Source organism: Glycine soja, chromosome 2, assembly GCF_004193775.1.
Source record: "Glycine soja cultivar W05 chromosome 2, ASM419377v2, whole genome shotgun sequence".
Taxonomy (NCBI): Eukaryota; Viridiplantae; Streptophyta; class Magnoliopsida; order Fabales; family Fabaceae; genus Glycine; species Glycine soja.
In genome coordinates this window covers 42,961,820-42,980,197 of record NC_041003.1, presented here as the reverse complement: position 1 = coordinate 42,980,197, position 18,378 = coordinate 42,961,820, and the positions used below count along the sequence as shown (strand labels likewise).

General features: G+C 30.3%; 2 protein-coding genes across 2 annotated transcripts; one reads left to right on the top strand and one right to left on the bottom strand.

Moving 5' to 3' along the window:
• Positions 1-6,713: 6,713 nt before the first annotated feature.
• LOC114371766 (hydroxyacylglutathione hydrolase cytoplasmic-like) lies at positions 6,714-8,932 on the bottom strand. Its single transcript, XM_028329110.1, has 4 exons — positions 8,789-8,932; positions 8,478-8,591; positions 7,259-7,435; positions 6,714-7,009 (listed from the first exon to the last, which is right to left on the bottom strand). The coding sequence occupies exons 1-4, from the start codon at positions 8,912-8,914 to the stop codon at positions 6,935-6,937; spliced, it is 492 nt and encodes a 163-aa protein (XP_028184911.1). The 5' UTR covers positions 8,915-8,932; the 3' UTR covers positions 6,714-6,934.
• Positions 8,933-11,721: 2,789 nt separating this feature from the next.
• Positions 11,722-13,520, top strand: LOC114396045 (60S ribosomal protein L10-like). The gene is made up of 4 exons (XM_028357942.1): positions 11,722-11,867; positions 12,408-12,909; positions 13,040-13,121; positions 13,294-13,520. The coding sequence occupies exons 1-4, from the start codon at positions 11,858-11,860 to the stop codon at positions 13,366-13,368; spliced, it is 669 nt and encodes a 222-aa protein (XP_028213743.1). The 5' UTR covers positions 11,722-11,857; the 3' UTR covers positions 13,369-13,520.
• The last annotated feature ends 4,858 nt before the right edge of the window (positions 13,521-18,378 follow it).

Here is an 18,378-nt window from a genome sequence, read left to right as displayed (position 1 = left end):
TAACTCAAATAAGAGACAAAAATTATATACCGATAGATTAAAATTTTTTACACCGTCATTCAATTGTAATTTATCATATATGATAAAATTGTTAATTTTTATGATAATTATTTTAAAATTTATATCAACGACGATTTATAATTCGATGAGTGTAAAACTATTTTATACCATTTGTACATGACCATTCAATTTTTGGAATAGTCCTGCATTAGTTAATTCATACATTCGATAGAAATATTTTTTATAAAGAAAAAAAATACATTTTTTAATTGTAAAATAATTTTTATAATAATTGAATCAAAAATTATCATATTGATAATACATCAAATTTAAAACTAATATTTATCATGATTTCACATTAATTTGAGAGTATAAGATGTTTTATTGTTTATAATTTTTTTACTAGTTAAAAAATCATTTAGTTATTCGATAAATAAACTTTTTTTCATAGTTTTTGAGTAATTTCTAATATTTTTTTAGACTCTACTTGAAGTATCATTTTTAAAAATATTAATTTCTAATTTTTACTTTTTATATTTTCTTTCAATTTTATTTCTAATATATTTATTCATTTTTTATTATATTTTTAAATAAATCATAATTTTATTATTTTTCTAATATTTTAGACTTTTTAACTACTTCTACAGCTAATTATATCAAACATTTCTAGTTTAATAAACATATTTTTCAATTTTCAGCTTTAAGCTTTCAACTTTTAACTATTAATTAATTTTTCAACTTCTAATTAATTTGTTAACTTTCTATTAACTTTTCAGCTAGCTTATATTGATAATACATAATTTAAACTCTAAAAACTAACTATAAAATTTAAGAATATTGACCATAATCCTTACACTGTCTGCCAAAAATCATAATATTGATAATATTCTTCACACTGTCTACCAATAAAAGGACATTGTTGACATATTTTTCATTTGATTGTCAATATAAAAAATACTTTACTCATTGAACTCTAAGTTTAATAATTTATTTTCTATACACATTTTGCTGGTACATACTTTATGTACACGTAGACGTACACGTCTATTGTATATAGTTTTCTAATTAACGATTATTATTGTATTTCATCTTGTAAAAATACGCCCAAGAAAAGCCAAGTCCTCCTGTGATACTATTGGCCGTGAATTAGTAATTAAAAATCCGACAAACTTAACGTCATTATCGGAACTACTGTTCATACGTGATCAACAACTTCTCGAAACCCCTCGCCTCTATTTTAATAACCGTGATTGTTAGGTTTATGTGGAAATTAGCATGTGGAAATACATTTTTTTTAAAGATTTTGAACACTTATTTGTTTTCAAATCCCTTCTTCCAACTCACAGGATTCACAAAATTGTATGAGATTCTATAGCATTCACATGAGAAAAAAATTATCTATTTAATAGGATAATCTGTATTTGATTGTGTTATAGGGACAATCACACAAGAATAAAATTGATTTTTGATTCAATAAACAAGAAGATAACCGGAATCTAGGGAAAAAAATCCCTTCTTCCAAACAACGACAATAATTGAGGATTCATATGGTGACTGGTGAGACTGAATCATTTTATCCGTGTAATTTTAATACACACACTTTCTTATTATTATTTCTGCATTTTACTACATTTAACTTTGTTTTCGGTTTTTTTTACCAACAGGGGGTATTTTTTTAGATGGGTAATTTTTGAATTATTTTTCAAAAAAGAGTAAATAGTAACATGTGTTACAATTTTTAATTATTTTAATTGAAGTCATAAATAATTTTACGATTTTAGTGTAATTTATTTTATATAACTTTTTTTTTTTGCTTTTACAACTTTAGTGTAAATCTTTTTTACGACTTCGAAGTTGTAACTATTTTTTTTTTGTTTTTACGATTTTGAAGTCATAATTTTTTTAAAGTAGTACGACTTCAAAGTTGTAATTAATTTTTTTTAAAGTATCATGACTTCAAAGTCATAATTATTTTGTTCTTTTTTCATGCAATTTTTTTTCAATTTTTTAAAATTGTAAAAAAAAACTATTTATTTAATTATTAAATAATTTATTTTAATTTTACTTGATATTAGTTTTATTTAATATTTTGTAAATTTTTTGTGGTTTTATTTAATATGTTATATATTTTTTTAATGTTTTTTTATTTAAAATATATTTTTTTATTTAATATTTTTTGTATATTTAAAATTTAGATAACCTTTTAATAATGTTATGCAATTATTTTTTTAAAATGAAATATAAAGTAACTTAATGACATTTAATATATTTTTTTGAATATTTGTTTTATTTGAAATACTTAAATTTTAAAATCTAAAATTTCAAACCAAATATTAAATTTTTTTTACTAATATTAAGTTATAATTTATGAAATAATATTATTTATTTTGTGTAAAGGAATTTATTTTTAACAGCATGTAATAATTTAGTAATAAAATTAGTTATTAAATTAAAAACAACATAAAACATTAATATAAAATAAACAATACAAATTAAAGAGAAACATAAAAAGTAGAAACTATATTAGTCATCTACTTGTTTGTATAGGCAGTTAGTACGATTATGTCTTTCACTTCTACACAATGAACATTTCTTAGGCCTATTTGGAATTAGTTCATCCATCTCATTATGTATACGAGTAGTGACTGGTCTTCCCGATGTCTATCGTCGTTTCGAAGGATCAAACATAAAATGTGAACCTAAATATTGAGGTCATTTGTCTTCACTTCCAAGAGAATGAAAGTGATGCTGATAAACTTTGAAAATATTTTTCAACTTGTATACAGGGTCAACAAAGTCATCATACTTTAAATTTCCAAAAGCGCACACTGCAATCGCATGTGAGCAAGAAATTTGAAGTGCTTGAAATTATCCACAATCACACGACCATTCATTCAATTTGACAGTACATGCAATTGCTCGTTGACCAAGCTGCGTATTTACAATTTCTTGAACCTCAAACTCTCATGTTTCTCGAACATAATGTGAGGTAGCAATGTGTTGATTTCCTTGCATCATAACATATACGTATTCAAAGTACCTAGGTCTTGCCTTTATGACAATGTGGAAAGGCCAAGAGAGAATGATTCGTCTGAAATATAATTATGTCTAGGCTTTTACACACTTGCCTTCATCATCTATTGCACTATCAAGAAACATATCATAGTCTTATACTCTTGTTGGCAAACTTCTAGTCTTTGTGGATCTTCTTCCCTCTACTACTTGAACTGCACCTGTAGGTTTAGCTTGAACTTCACCTGTAACATCATCAGGTTCTGGTTCACTCAATGTTTCTATGTTGATCTGTATTATTGGCTTCTTACTTGGATCATGCTTGTCCTTCATCCATGTGTTTAACTCATCAAATTGCACATCCCTACTGAAAACTATTTGATTCGTTCTTGGATTTAAGAGTTTGTATGACCCTGTGGGATTGTAGCCAACAAAGATCATGTGTTCACTCTTGTCATCCAATTTCTTCCTTGTTTGATCAGGAATATGTCTGTAACATGTTGAGCCAAAAACTCTCATATGCTTCACAGATGGTGTTTTCCTTGACCATACAACTTTTGGTACTTGATTTTTAAGTTGTTGTGTGGGGCACCTATTCAGTACATATGTTATTGTGACAACTGCTTCTCCCTATAGGGCTTTAGGTAGGTTCTTTCCTCTCAACATGCTTCTCACCATGTTCATCATGGTCCTGTTTCTTCTCTCAACCACACCATTGTGTTGTGGTGTGTAGGGGACTGTTACTTCATGTAGGATGCCTTTGTCTGTGCAAAAGGCTTCAATTTCTCTAGAGTTGAACTCTCCTCCTCCATCTGTTCTAAGGATCTTCAACTTCTTCCCTGATTGTTTTTCAGTCATGGCTGTGAATTTCTTCAGGTTCTCAAATACTTCACTCTTAACCTGGAGTAAGTATGTCCACATTTTCCTACTAGATTCATCAACACAAGACACAAAGAACCTGTTCCCACCTACAAAGGGAACCTCAAATGGTCCACAAACATCAAAGTACACTACATGTAGTAAATCATTGGCTCTAGTGAGTGTGTAGTTGCTAAAGGATGCTCTTGTTTGTTTGCTAATCATGCCATGGTCACAAACAAATTTGGGGATTCTAACTTGTGGCAAACCATTCACCATATCTTTTGCATGTAGAAGGTTTAAATCTTTGAAATTGAGATGTTCGTACCTCACGTGCCAAAGCCAAGACTCATCTGATTTGGTTTTTGCATTTAGGCACTGAGAATCAAATGCTCCTAGCTTTACTTGGAAGGTCCTGTTCTCTAAGATTTTGGCCTTCAGTATTTTCTTTTGCATTCTGTCAAAGATCTCCATTGTGCCATCATGAAGGTTCATGCTGAATCCTTTTTGCAGTTATTGACCAATGCTTAACAGATTGTTCTTCATTGTGGGAGCATACAAAACCTCTGTTATCAAGGCTTGGCCTCCATCTTTCCTTTAGATAAGCACATCACCAATTCCTTTTGCTTCAATGACTCTATTGTCTGCGAATTTGACCTTGCTTCTCTTCTTCATATCAAAATTCACCAGCCACTCTTTATGTCCAGTCATATGATTGGAGCATCCTGAGTCAAGATACCAAGTATCATCGTTCCAGCCTCTATATTTGTTGTCATCATCAATAACAAGGTGTTGTCTTCTACATCAACATCTTCACCTTTTGCCAAGTTTGCTTCTGGATCTTGTCTCCCCTTGGATTGATTCTGATTTGGTGCCTAGCATTCTGCAAAGAAATGCCCAATTTTACCACAATTGAAGCATTTAAGCCTCTTTCTATCAAATCTTTTCTTTCCTCCTCTATACTGCCTATACCCTCCTCTACCATTGGATGATTCAGGTTGTTCTGAGTCATGTTTTTCAGGTTCTTGCTGATGAGGAGCCTTTCTAGCATTTGATCTTGGATCTCTACCCCTACCTCGTGTTTTGTTGTAGCTTCTACCATTGCTTCCTCTTCTTCTGTGAGTTTGTGCTTGCAATGCTTGATTTGTGTGCCTCTCAGTGGTTCTTTCATTGAGCCGTTGCTCATGGGCTTCAAGGGATCCTTGAAGTTCTTCGATCCTCAAAGACTCTATCTTTCTGGATTCCTCTATCGCTACAACGATATGATCGAATCTTAGGGTTAGAGTTCGCGATATTTTTTCAATAATCGTGGATTCTGTGATTGTTTCGCCACACAATTTCATCGAATTCGTCAGCTTGATAATCCGATTGAAGAAATCTGCAATCTTTTCTGTATCCTCCATTTGCATTAGCTCGTACTGACGCCTCATGGTTTGCAACCTTACTTTCTTCAATTGATTTGCACCGGCATTTCCCTTTTCCAGAATGTCCCATGCTTCTTTGGAAGTTGCAGCTCTTGCAATCTTCTCAAAATAGGGAATATCCACACACTGGGGAAGAAGACACATTGCCCTGTAGTCTCTCTTCTTATTCTCCTTGTGGATAGCTTTTTGCGCCTCCGTGGCCCTTTCAGGAAGGCTTGGGTAGCCTTCTTCCACGATGTCCATGACATCTTGATAGCCGAGGATCTCCTTCATTTGGATGCACCATCTTTCCCAATTCTTGCCATCAAGGATGGGGAGGACGGTGACAAAGCTTCCGGTGTTAAGAGCCATTCTTGCAGCAGAATCTCCCTGGGATTCTTTGCTCTTGATACCAATTGTTAGAACCCAAGAAAAGATAGAGCTAAAAAAATAGAAATATATGAAATGTATTATTGAGAAGTTATATCAATTACAACATGTATTGAGTCTATTTATAGACAACAGTAACTATGCCTATTTACAAGATTAACCAAGAAACCTCTTGGTTACAGACTAGAGGTATTGAATTACCCTTTTTAATACTTTGAGTATTGTAAGTTTATGATATCATATAATATAATGAATGTTGATGAAATATTTTTCTTTTTCCCTAAATTATTATAAGATTTATGATGTGATAGAAAAAAAAAATATTAATAAAATTTTTAAAATAAGTGAGTATTTATGTATCATTATTTTTAATATTAATGTAATGTGATATGGTAAAAACTAAAAGACATCATTTTTTGTGCCTAAAATACACAATCCCTTTGGCCTTGTCAAAAGTAAATCTTAATAGTTAGACCTCTCGAGATCTTGACCCCGCATAGGCAGCGGAAATTTACCCACTGAAAAATTACTATTGCCAATATTTGACATTGTAGAGGACCATTCAGGGGTTGAGAATTTCAACCAATTACTTATAACGTTGACTTCTCATGAAATAATTCGTTTAAAATTTTCTTAAGATCCCAACGGCCAATCGGAGGCCATTTTGGTTCTTTTTCCCTCGGTTCTGTTAGAGACTAGATTGCAGATATTTATCATTAGATATGATTTTACTTGAATCAGGTAAAATTAATATCTATGACAAAACTCTTTTTAGGTATTTAACATACCCAAGACTATCCTAAAATTAATGATCAGACCTGCTTCAGTTGATCCATTTACTCGTTTATTTCTTCTCCATGACTTTGCATGAACTACCCAAAGCCAATAAATATCAAGGAACAATGATGCTAGATAGAAATTAAGATATTAAAGGCATTCCTAAGAAATACTAGTAGAATATGTTACCACCACTACTGATAAAGCTAGGTCATCGTTAACATAAATAGAAAGGAAAAAGTAATTGGATTTCAAGTTCAGAAGTAAATGACATGAATGAAATGGACCATCTTAGTATTTGGATTAAACAACAAAATGCATATAGGCAACAGTGTGCTAATCACAATCCATGCCCCTAACTTGACAAGCCTCTGACTCTGTCATTTAAGTTTCAGGCAAAACAAACAGTTACAGTATCTACATAAAAGGCCTTATTCATATGAATAAAACAGAAAAGGAAAATGAAATATCAACAAATGAGAATGCTAGTTCCATTAGCCTCTCCAGTTGTCTTTCTGCTTCCTTATCTCTCCTAATGCTTCAACAGGTGACTTGCAGCCCACCCTCTCCTGCAAATATTCACAGTTCAAGAAAAGCTTCAGGTTCAGCCTTGTGTCACTTTATTTTTATCCAGGAAAATAACATGAAAGACTGCCACAAATTGCAGCTTCTTTCCTAAGAAAATATGTTAGAATTTCAATTTGATTATAGAAAGCACAGATAAACTCCTGAAAGCATTACTAAGTATACACTACATTTACCATATGAAATCATCTATTTGTTTCACACTTTGAAGAGGGGCTGGAGAGGTGACAAACCTGGATCTCAGGTAGATCAACCCTCATAAAGGGATTTGTCTCCAACTCATCCTCAATGGTTGAGGGAATTGTTGCTTGGCCAGCTTGCCATTGATTCCGAGCCCAGGCTAATTTTTTTTGTATCCTCAAATTGTCCGGCTCAAGTGTCAGAGCAAATTGCAAGTTGTTCACTGAGTACTGGAGAAGAAGCAATTTCAAACTCTTACAAGTGATTAATGATATAAGTGGAAACTAGCATATAACAAAATAGGCCACTAAGAATTTAGGCTTTTCTAGGTCAAAAGTAAAACAATCTAAAATTTCTCCTTCCTCACCTTGCATGTTCTCTGTGCCTCAGCTGCATTTTTTATTTAATCTAAGCCATAAGTTTTGCATTTTAAGCAGAAGTGCACAGCCAATTCAAGCAAATGAGCTTCTTATGAACGATCACTACGGATTATCTAAAACAATCCACTTCTTCCCAAATCAGAACTTTACACCTGAGCAGCTGAATTAAATATTTCAGAATCAATTATATCTTATTTCAGAAAATCATAGAAGTATGTTCTAAAAAGTGGAGGATTTCTGGTTTTACTTGCTTGAGGTTATTGTAACAGAATTCTATCTCTTAACTAGAAATATAACTTTCCATTCTAGAAGCATAACAAAAGGATAGGAAACAGTATTCATGAATACTTAATGACCCTAACTTCAGCATGAGTTCTTATTCTGTTATATTCATATCAAGCTGGCTACTCCATGCTGCACAGATGGGAATATTATCCTTACATTTACAATACTTTACAGTTTTTACATATAATATTAACAAGTGTGGACTGGCCCAAGAAGCTTATGTCTAACTATTTACAACTTCACAACCAACAATTCCTAGGGTAGCACCACTACCATCCTCAAGAAGTTCACACATATTTTGTGGATCGATCCAAGATGCTGAAAGAATTCAGGGAGCTACAAAACATCTTCACCATCGAATAAGATATAGATCCTCATTAACTGTAGAAAGAATTAGAACTCATAAATATTTGCATCATTCCCATCCTCCTATCTCCATTAATTAAATTAGAAATGTTTACCAGGTAAAATCATACATGAACTAACTGCAAGAAGCAGTTTTGTGGCTCAATCCCATTCATCATTTATACTTATAAGATCAATCATCAATGACACTCCCATAGAATTTATTTTTTCCAGTATGGATGGAGATTTGAGTATGATTTACCTCATGGCCACGGTATACTCGAGTTGACTTTGGTAATGAAGCTAGTGTTACATTAAGTGACTGATACATCTGTTCAGCAGTTTCTTCAAAAAATTTCCCACAACTAGCAATAAACTGTAGGGCAACAATAACACGATAAATCCAGAGATTTAAAAGGACCACTTCAAGATTCATATACACGAAAGTGTTCAGAGAGAAAGAATGAGAGCCAAAAATACAAGCACTTGGCACAGCTTTAAGAATAAGTTTATTACATGTTTTCCAAATAACTACTTCTTTGTGATATTAAAAAGATTGAGCAGTCATCTTACCAATGTATCTCCAGTAAAAACAGCCGGTTGCTCATCCTCTTTGCCAGTAACATAGTAACTTATATGACCTTGTGTGTGGCTGAGCCAGTCACAGAAATAACTTATGTTAACAAGAGAGGTAAACATGTAAGCAAGGTTGAATTGTTACAGCAAACATCAAACAATACCAAAAGAATGATAAATATCAACAACTAATAACTCACTAACAAAAATGAATAATAATAATGATAATAATAATAACAAAAATAGGAATAATATTAATAATAACTGATAGGGCAAATGAAGCAAGGTAATGCCTTCTTGGTATCGTTTTACACAATTCAGCGCATCTATTGTTTTTTATCATCAGATAAGAAGGGCTAAATCCCTCCAACAGAGGATGAGAACAATTATCTCAATGAGTTCAACAAGCAGTGCACAATTGATTCTACAATGCCAGACTTTTCTAGCAAGAGAAATACATTGCAAAAATTTATAGCTGGTTGTCAAAGACTAGCACAATATTCACCCTGACCTGATTACAATTTTCGGCATTCAAACATTATGCTTGTCACTAAGCAAGCTTTTGACTTGTTGAAATTAGTTCCGGCCATGAGTTAGTCTACTTGTTTCTTCTTATTCTTCTTTTGGAGCTTAGACTAATTTTATTTCCGTTGAAACAGGTTAAAATATTGGGAGAATTTCTATAAATTAACTTTCTCATAAACTAATTTTAACTTGTGAAAATAAACTCATATTTTGTTTGGGTAAGTTTCTCTACAAATACTTACAAGAGAAAAAAACAAGAATGTAAGATGAAATAAGCTTCTCTTATAAGCTAAAATTAACTTCATCATGAGTTAAAATAAGCTTTTTGGAAAAGCTTCTCTCATTTAACTTTCCCAAAAAGCTAATTTTAGCTTATACAAGAAAAAATTATTTCTTTTTTTTTGTTTTGTTTTCTTCTTCTCCTACAAGTGTCTATAAAGAAGTTTATCGATCTAAATAGGCGTAATTCATTTTACTTTTATACTTTCTTCACCTACAAGTGCTTAATGAAAAGTTTATCCAAAATTAGAGCACAGCACACTAACTATAAACAGTTGATAATAGCAAGGGCCATAGTGCATAGCATATTACCAAGGCGTGAGAAGGGCCAATACAGTGACATCAGGTCCAAGAGAGACCTTATCACCATTTTCAACTTTATCAGTGCAACCCTTGACGTTGTCTTGGAGGTTAGTTACAAATACAACAACATACAGATAGGAATAATTGGTATGTGATGGATTCTCATCTTTTCTTCCTTCCCAATTCAACCACTCCCACACGCCCAATTTCTTCTACCAACAAGCCAACACCTTATATCTAACCGTCACAGAGATGTTTTAATATATAATGGAATCATTTTATGAGAAAAACAGTGTAAAATAAGCTTAGTCTGTCTTTGGTCTTTGGTCTGGCGTGAGGGAATTTATTCTAGAACACAACTGATTTTAGATCCAATTTTTTGATTTCATGTTTTCAAAATTAACTCTGTCCAGAATTAATTCTAAGTTTAATTTTTATGTTGAATCAAAAAATTTATATTATATTTTACCAATAACTTGATTTTATAATAAAAATATTTAAACATAAATTATGTCATTTTAAAAATAATTTTATTTAAAATTAATTTAGTGAACACTCGTCCAAACACATACTTATATTACTATTAAACTCTAAAATTATTGTTTGATTGTTTAGATAGTTTTTTTCATATGTGATAATTAAAGAAAGTATTAGAAGATCTATTATAACTCAATATTTATTCGATCAACTGAATCATATCTCTTGCGTTTGTTTAGATAGGTTGTGATATAATAAAATGGAATGAAATTAAATTTTATTGTTTTCTATTTCACTCTTGTTAAAATATTTATGTTAATAGATCACATCATCATTGTTCACTCGCTTGCTAAAACAACATTTATCCGAGTTTGCTTTATATAAAGAAAATGTTGGAAATAAATTCTTTTAATACACACCTTTGAACAAATTCTATACTTATTGACTAAAATTTATTAACAATTATAAAATTATAAGAAATAATCATTAAATAATAATGATTCACATAAAAATTTGTTCTTTTTAATAATTTTTCAGCTGATAATAAAATATTTTTAAAATAATATATTAGAAGATGGGTTAAAAAGTGTATCTGTGAGCTTTCTTTAATATAAATTGCTCAAAAAGTAAATTAATTCAAGGCAATTTATATTTTTTTTGAGAAAAAAGAGTTAAATATAATTTTAGTCTCTCATATTTAGAGGTTATAAATTTTTTTGTACTTCAAATTAAAGTTTTTTTAGTCTCAAATTTGAGAAATGTTGTTTTTAGTTCGTCTACCCATATGCTAACTGTGAGTGTCAAACATAATTCAGAGTTTATGGCAACTTCAATATTTCTCGTTTGACACATATATGTAGAAAGATTAAAAATATATTTAAGTAAAAATATGTATACAAATTAAATGAGGAGTGAGTAGACTTAAAAGTTGTCTCACTTGATTAATTTTAAAAATAAAATATTAAAAAACATTACTATCAATAAAATTATCATGGTAATTGATAACAATGAGCTAAAATAATAATAAATAAAATAAATAAATAAATTAAGAACAAATAAATCCAAAAAAGCAAGAGAAAAATTATTTTAAAAAAAACACGGATTAACACAAATTGGCCTAACTGATTTTGATTGACTAACCTCGTTAAGTAAAATAAAATCAATCTAAAAAATAAAATAAGCCAACCATTTTTTTAACCCATTTGATTCACTGGTGCTCACTTTTACATCTGTAGACTAAAGAATATGTTATGCCTATTGTAAATTTGTAATGATATATGTTTTGCCATTAAAAAACCAATTTATTACTTTACTGAAGAAACTGGACCTAATGGACCATTTTGGGCCCAAAGCAAAGCCCGTCTCTTAAACAGGTAAAAGCCCTAAGCAACTGTCTCTATATAAACCACTCCTTCTAGGGTTTACTTTTGCGTACACAGCCTCAACAACCCTAACGCGTGCAGAGCAGAGAGAGACGCAGCCATGGGGCGAAGTAAGTTCTGAGCACCTTTTCCCTTTCGAAAAATTTCGATTATTCGTTTCATTTGCATATCTGCTATGATGAAATCCGCTATTGTTTCATCGAGTTTCTTAGCTGAATCTATTCTGTTCTGAAGCTCGAAAACTGTTTCTTCTTTTTAATTTAGATTTAACTCGTTTTCTGAATGTGATTTATTTTACGTGTTCGTTGTCGTTACTGTTAATTAAATTTAGAACTAGGTGGTTGTTTTATTTTGTTCATCAATCACTGTATGAGATATTTTGTGTTGTTGTGCTCAATGAAATGTTTGTATTCTAAGTTGTCAAATTCTAGTATTAATATCCATTAAAAATGTAAGTTATTCATGTTTTGGAATAATCAGGTCCAGATTTTGTATGTCATATTCTAAGTTGTTAATTTCTAGCATTAATATTCATTAAAAATGTATGCTATTGTGTCTGAAATTACAATCTCATGTTTTGGAATGAGCTAGTTCAGAGTTTGTGATATTGTTGTGATTGTAATTGTAATTGTGAATGGGTTTTGATTTAGGACCCGCGAGGTGTTATAGGCAAATTAAGAACAAACCATACCCCAAGTCACGGTTTTGCCGTGGTGTTCCTGATCCCAAGATCAGGATTTACGATGTTGGTATGAAGAAGAAGGGTGTTGATGAGTTTCCTTTCTGTGTCCATCTGGTTAGTTGGGAGAAGGAAAACGTTTCTAGTGAGGCCCTGGAAGCTGCTCGTATTGCTTGCAACAAGTACATGGCCAAATTTGCTGGAAAGGATGCTTTCCACTTGAGAGTCAGGGTGCACCCATTCCATGTTCTTAGGATCAACAAGATGCTTTCGTGTGCCGGAGCTGATAGGCTCCAAACTGGAATGAGAGGTGCTTTTGGAAAGCCACAGGGTACTTGTGCTAGAGTGGCTATTGGACAGGTCCTTCTTTCTGTCCGCTGCAAGGACAGCAACAGCCATCATGCCCAGGAGGCCCTTCGCCGTGCCAAGTTCAAGTTCCCTGGTCGTCAAAAGATTATTGTTAGCAGGAAATGGTATGTGTTTGTTCTATTGGTTGATGTTACCTATGCATCTGGAATTAATTGATTTGATCTGTGTAGTTTCTTACATAGCCTTGCTTTTGTTATGTTTTAACTCTAATTATTGTTTGAAATGCTTGCTCAGGGGCTTCACCAAGTTTAGTCGTTCTGATTATCTCAAGTTCAAGTCAGAGAATAGAATTGTGCCCGATGGTGTGAATGCTAAGGTAATATGAAGCTGCCGAAGTATTTATAATTTGTTAACATGGAAGTTGGGAATTCATTTGAGGACGTTTCTGAATGAATTTTGATTTGTGCATTCAATTGGCACTTTTCTTTAGTAATTTTAAGTGCATGTTGTCCACTTTAGCTTACAATTTCCTTTTTGTGATCTTGCAGCTTCTTGGTTGCCATGGACCATTGGCCAACCGTGAACCCGGAAGGGCCTTTTTGGATACTGCTACTGGTTCTTAGTCTGTTTGTTAATTTGGAAATACTAGACTTTGGATTACTTTAGTTTTGCAAGAGTGAATTTGAGTTATTGTCAGAACATTCCAATTACTTAAATTGTTTGCGAACCTCTTCAATTTGGTTATTTTAATGTTATATTTTGTTATGATGCACAATTTCTCCTTTTTACTATTTGATATTCGATTTTCCGTCAGTTAATACTGGATCACGAACGGTATCTAGTATTGTGTTTTCATTGTTAAAGAGAGTTTGATGGCACTCGCAGAGTGTGAAATTTCATTAACCGGACAAAATATCATGTTTTGGTAGCCATTTGCAAACTGCTTTGGCGATATCTTTGATATTTTGATTGATAGCTGCGTAACATGCCTGAACACTTTCCTTGGAGAACAGGTCCTGATGGTGAGGCAGGTCTAGTAAACCCAAATCTGTTTCCCTTTGAACACGTAATTTCTCGCTGCTTAATGAAAATCCCCAAATCCACTTCTCCGCATTCCTCGTAAGAAGCATTTTCCCGCATTTTATGCGCTACAGCATATTCTGTCTAATCAAATCAAATTGTTCTGGGCATCCTCTCAAGATGGACGTTGAGTAAATGGTGGAGGCTGGCTATTGAATCTGGAAAACTCTTTAAAGCAAGGCAAAAATCATGTTCTTCATACCAAGGAAATAATTCTACTGTAATAAGGATGCGAAAGAGTCTCTAACAATAGCAATGAGAAAACATCCCCAAAAATAGAGCATGTTATTCATACAAAGTATATACAAGCTTTGTAGATGATTAAGAGAATTCATCACCTTTATTGTCTCTCAATTATATTTTTTCCACCTTTGGTATTTTGAATTAATTTAGCATTAGATAAATGGTTTTCTAGTATTTGAATTTGTTTTAAAAAATGTAAAATAATAAAATAAAAATTATCTTAATTAAAACGATATTTGATCTAATTGTTTGTGATAAGATTTAACATATTTTAAAAAAATGTTTCTTACAAAATTTATAAACAAATAATGTTATTATTTGTAAGTTCTAAATAATTGAAAACGAGAAGGAACAATATTAATTTGGGGTCCACATTTTTTTCCTTCCTTCTACACATCATTTCGAACAGAGTAAAGATCTAGAATTTTATAATTTTTCTTTCTCATCTTATCCGCAAACTAAAAACACTGTAAATTTTGTGCTTCAAAATTTTCTGTTCAAGTTTTTTGGTTGCGCTTGTGTTATTAGATGATAAAAATAAAACAAATAAAAATATTAAATTTTAACCCCTAATTTGATTTTTTTTATCCATGACTTCATGTAAAAATATTCAGAGCTGATAATTAATCTCCACAAGAATATTTGACCGGCGTGGATGGAGCTGGCCCTACATCATAGGGGGCCAATTTCGTGTATTATATATATATCCAAAAATATTAATTATAAAAACGAAATGTATTTTTTTAAAATATTAAAAATTATAAATATTGATCAGTAGTTTCAAATGTCATAAAGAACCATAAATTTCTATTAAAAATTGGTATCTACACTAATATTATTTTTTTGAGAAAAATATCTTATTAATTATGATCTAAAAGCTTATTAAATTAATGTTAATTATGTTAATCACAAGATGATAGTGGCCAAAAACCGCTCAAAAAGAGTCCCCATTGTTGAAAATTAGAAGAAAAATGTTGTTTCATGACAATAGTTATGTAGGAAAAGCAATGACTGATCTACGGTGCAACTCCATATTTGTTTGCTACTCCGAAGGTTTACATAGCAACATGTTGGATATATGCACTCGAGCTAGAAACACATTGAAGCATCACAACCAATGTCGAAAAAAATAAAGAAAAGGAAAGAAAAACGATAAGAATAAAAAAAAGTTATATGAAAGAGAGCATACTTGTTAAGTGTGCCTCAAATATCAAATTGTTAATCAATTATATAATGGTTGTAATTAAGCTTATCACATTGACAAAGGTTAATAAATAAAATTTAATTCTTAAACTATCTATAATAAAATTATATGATATAAAAAAACAAAATAAATTATGATATAAAGGGAAGACTAAGTCTTGTAAATGTAATTATTTATAGCCTTTAAAATAGAAAATGATAGGAAAAAAATTAACATTTGAATATTTTGTTTATAAAAGACAAAATAATATAATTATCTCTATAAAGCTAAAAGGAAAATAGAACATTTATCCAAAATGGTGAAAGAATGAGATTATCTTCACAATAATAACTACACAAGTAGAATAAAATATTTTATCAATAAATATCATTATTTGTTTTCAAGATACAAATTAATATTAAATATTAATATATTATAACATTACCTTATCCCCATGTAATCCTTGTTGATCATTTTTAGTGGTGTTTTTTTCTCTTAATCATGATTTTTTATTTATTTACAAGGTTCGAATCTATGACCTTATTTAAGGAAATTGAGTTTAATATCACTTGAACCATCTACTTATTGGTTAATTTGAATTTATTTTAGAATCATTTGAATAGTTCTTGTTTTATTTGATTTTTCTTCACGATTAGGATAAGAAAATGTAGAAAATAAAAGTTTCTTGGTCTTTATTAAAATGATATTTAATCTAATGGTTTGTGATAAGATATAGCGTTCATTTGTCTCAGTTTTTTCCCCTTAAAAATTACTTTTTTTAAATATTTTTTTATGTGTTTGTCTGAACTTTTTTTCCTGCTTTGTTAAGCAGTAAATTCTATTTGCTTCTTAAAATCGTTCTTTTAAAAAGTGTTTTTTTCACTTGCTTTTTTAAAGTTTAAACAAACCCTTAACATATTTTAATAAAATGCTTCTTTGACAATTTATTAACATATTTTGTTTATTATTTGTAAGTTTGAATTAATTAATAATTATTATTTATTTTTGGAAGATATAAGGTTAGATAAAACTTGAATACAAATTACTGATTAGACAAATCCTTTATATAAGAAATGAGTTTGTGAAATTTTTGAATTTACATTTAGTGGTTTTAAGAAAGGAAATCTTCTTTGCTGTCCATGTAAAAAAAAAAAAAAGATTGATCTCGAAAATTTATATGTGAACACTTGATCATAATTGGAATAGAAAAGAGACTATATTGGAGCATTATGAAAAAGTTGTAAGTGAATATGGTATATGATGATACAAAACAATTATAGTCGTGGGATTCATGATATGTTACATGACCTTGAAAGTGTCATCGAAAGTCAAAACATCGCAACATTTTTTAATTTTGTATCTGTTTTAATTTATCTTTTTCATCTTTATTTTTAAATTAAATCTCAATATTTTTAAAATTTTATTTATCAATAGTTAAAAATAACCTTATATCATATTATAAATTATTTACCACAAATCTAAAGTATAATTAATTAAAGAATTGACACAATGATATAAGACTCGTAGAAAAGTGAAAATGATCTATTTATTTATGACAAAAAATCTAAAGTATAATTTATATATTAAAAAAATTATTTATTATTTATTATAATATAATTTATATATTCAATTTTTTTATATAAATTTTAGTTATATAAATTAACATTTATCTTGTGCATGGAATAGACTAAAATAATAGTTTATCATAAATGAAAAATAAATAAAACACTCTTCATTCAAAACTATTTTTAATTAACAAAATACACAAAAATTAAGAAATATTTAATTAATGTAAAATATTATTATATAATTTATTAATTAAAGAATGATAGCTAAGAGAGAAAAAGTAAAAATATTATCAATGAAAGAAAAAAGGAAGGAGTAATTGAAGTTCTAAAAATAATTTTAATATAAATAAAGATATTAATAATATTTCTTAATCTATTGTGCATTATCCTATACAGATAAAATAAAATAAAATAAGAAAGAGTAACTCAGATCATCTACTTTAATTAATATAAAGGAGTACTAAAAATATTTGAGTTGAACTTGAATTTAACTTGTTAACATACTTTTTAAAAAATAATAAGAGTGTGCATATATATGTTTAATTTATAAATTAACTTTGTTAAATTAATTAATAGTTCAAGTGAGTGTAACTTTTAATCTTTTTTTAGAAAGGAAAAAAAGAAAAGAAAAGAAAAGAAAGTGAGTGCACACATGTTCAATTTATAAAGTAATTTGTGAAATTAATTAATAACTCAAGTATCGAATTATTTCTTAGTTAGATATTGTGTAACCTTGTGCTTACTAAAAAAAAAATGCCCAGCTTTCACATCTGAAATCTGACATGAGTTATGGCACCCATTAGTTTGTAGTAATGCCATTTTCTTTTCAAAATAGCAATGACACAAGGAAATTAGGAGAAAAGTTATTTTATGTGTAATTCCGTATGAGGTTCAAACGAATTCATATCAACAAGACAAAATTAAAATTACATTATTTTACTGGGTGTACCACAGTACCAGCAATTATGCTAGGGGTGTTGTTAGGTGCACCCAGCATTATTGCTGGTGTACCCAATACTTAAGGTGAAATGATAAAAATATCCTTGATCCGTAAGCCATTTAAGTTGATTCGTAAAAGGCTTACGGATCAAGTTGATCCGTAAGCCTTTTACGAATCAACTTGATCCGTAAACCTTTTATGGAACAATACAGATCAACTTGATCCGTAGAAGCCTTATAGATCAACTTGATCAGTATCAATCTTACGGATTAACTTGATCCGTACAATTTACGGACCACCCTTACATACACCATCACAAATGCGAAAAAAGCGCAGGGACAATTTTAGTATTTTTAAAAAATACTGGGTGCACCTAGCAACACGTGCTAGATACACAAAGCAATGCCCCACAGATGACCACAACGTTATGGCCCAGCTCTTGGCCTCTTGCCCCTCTCGAAAACTTGGCCAATATGTATCCCATTAGCATTAATGTACTGAATCCCTCATCTAAGTTTTGAGTAAAAATAATTCTAAATCTTATTAGAATATTTTTGTACTAATTCTTCTATTTTATTTGTAGCTTTGCATAATAGTATTGAATGAGTTTTATATTTTT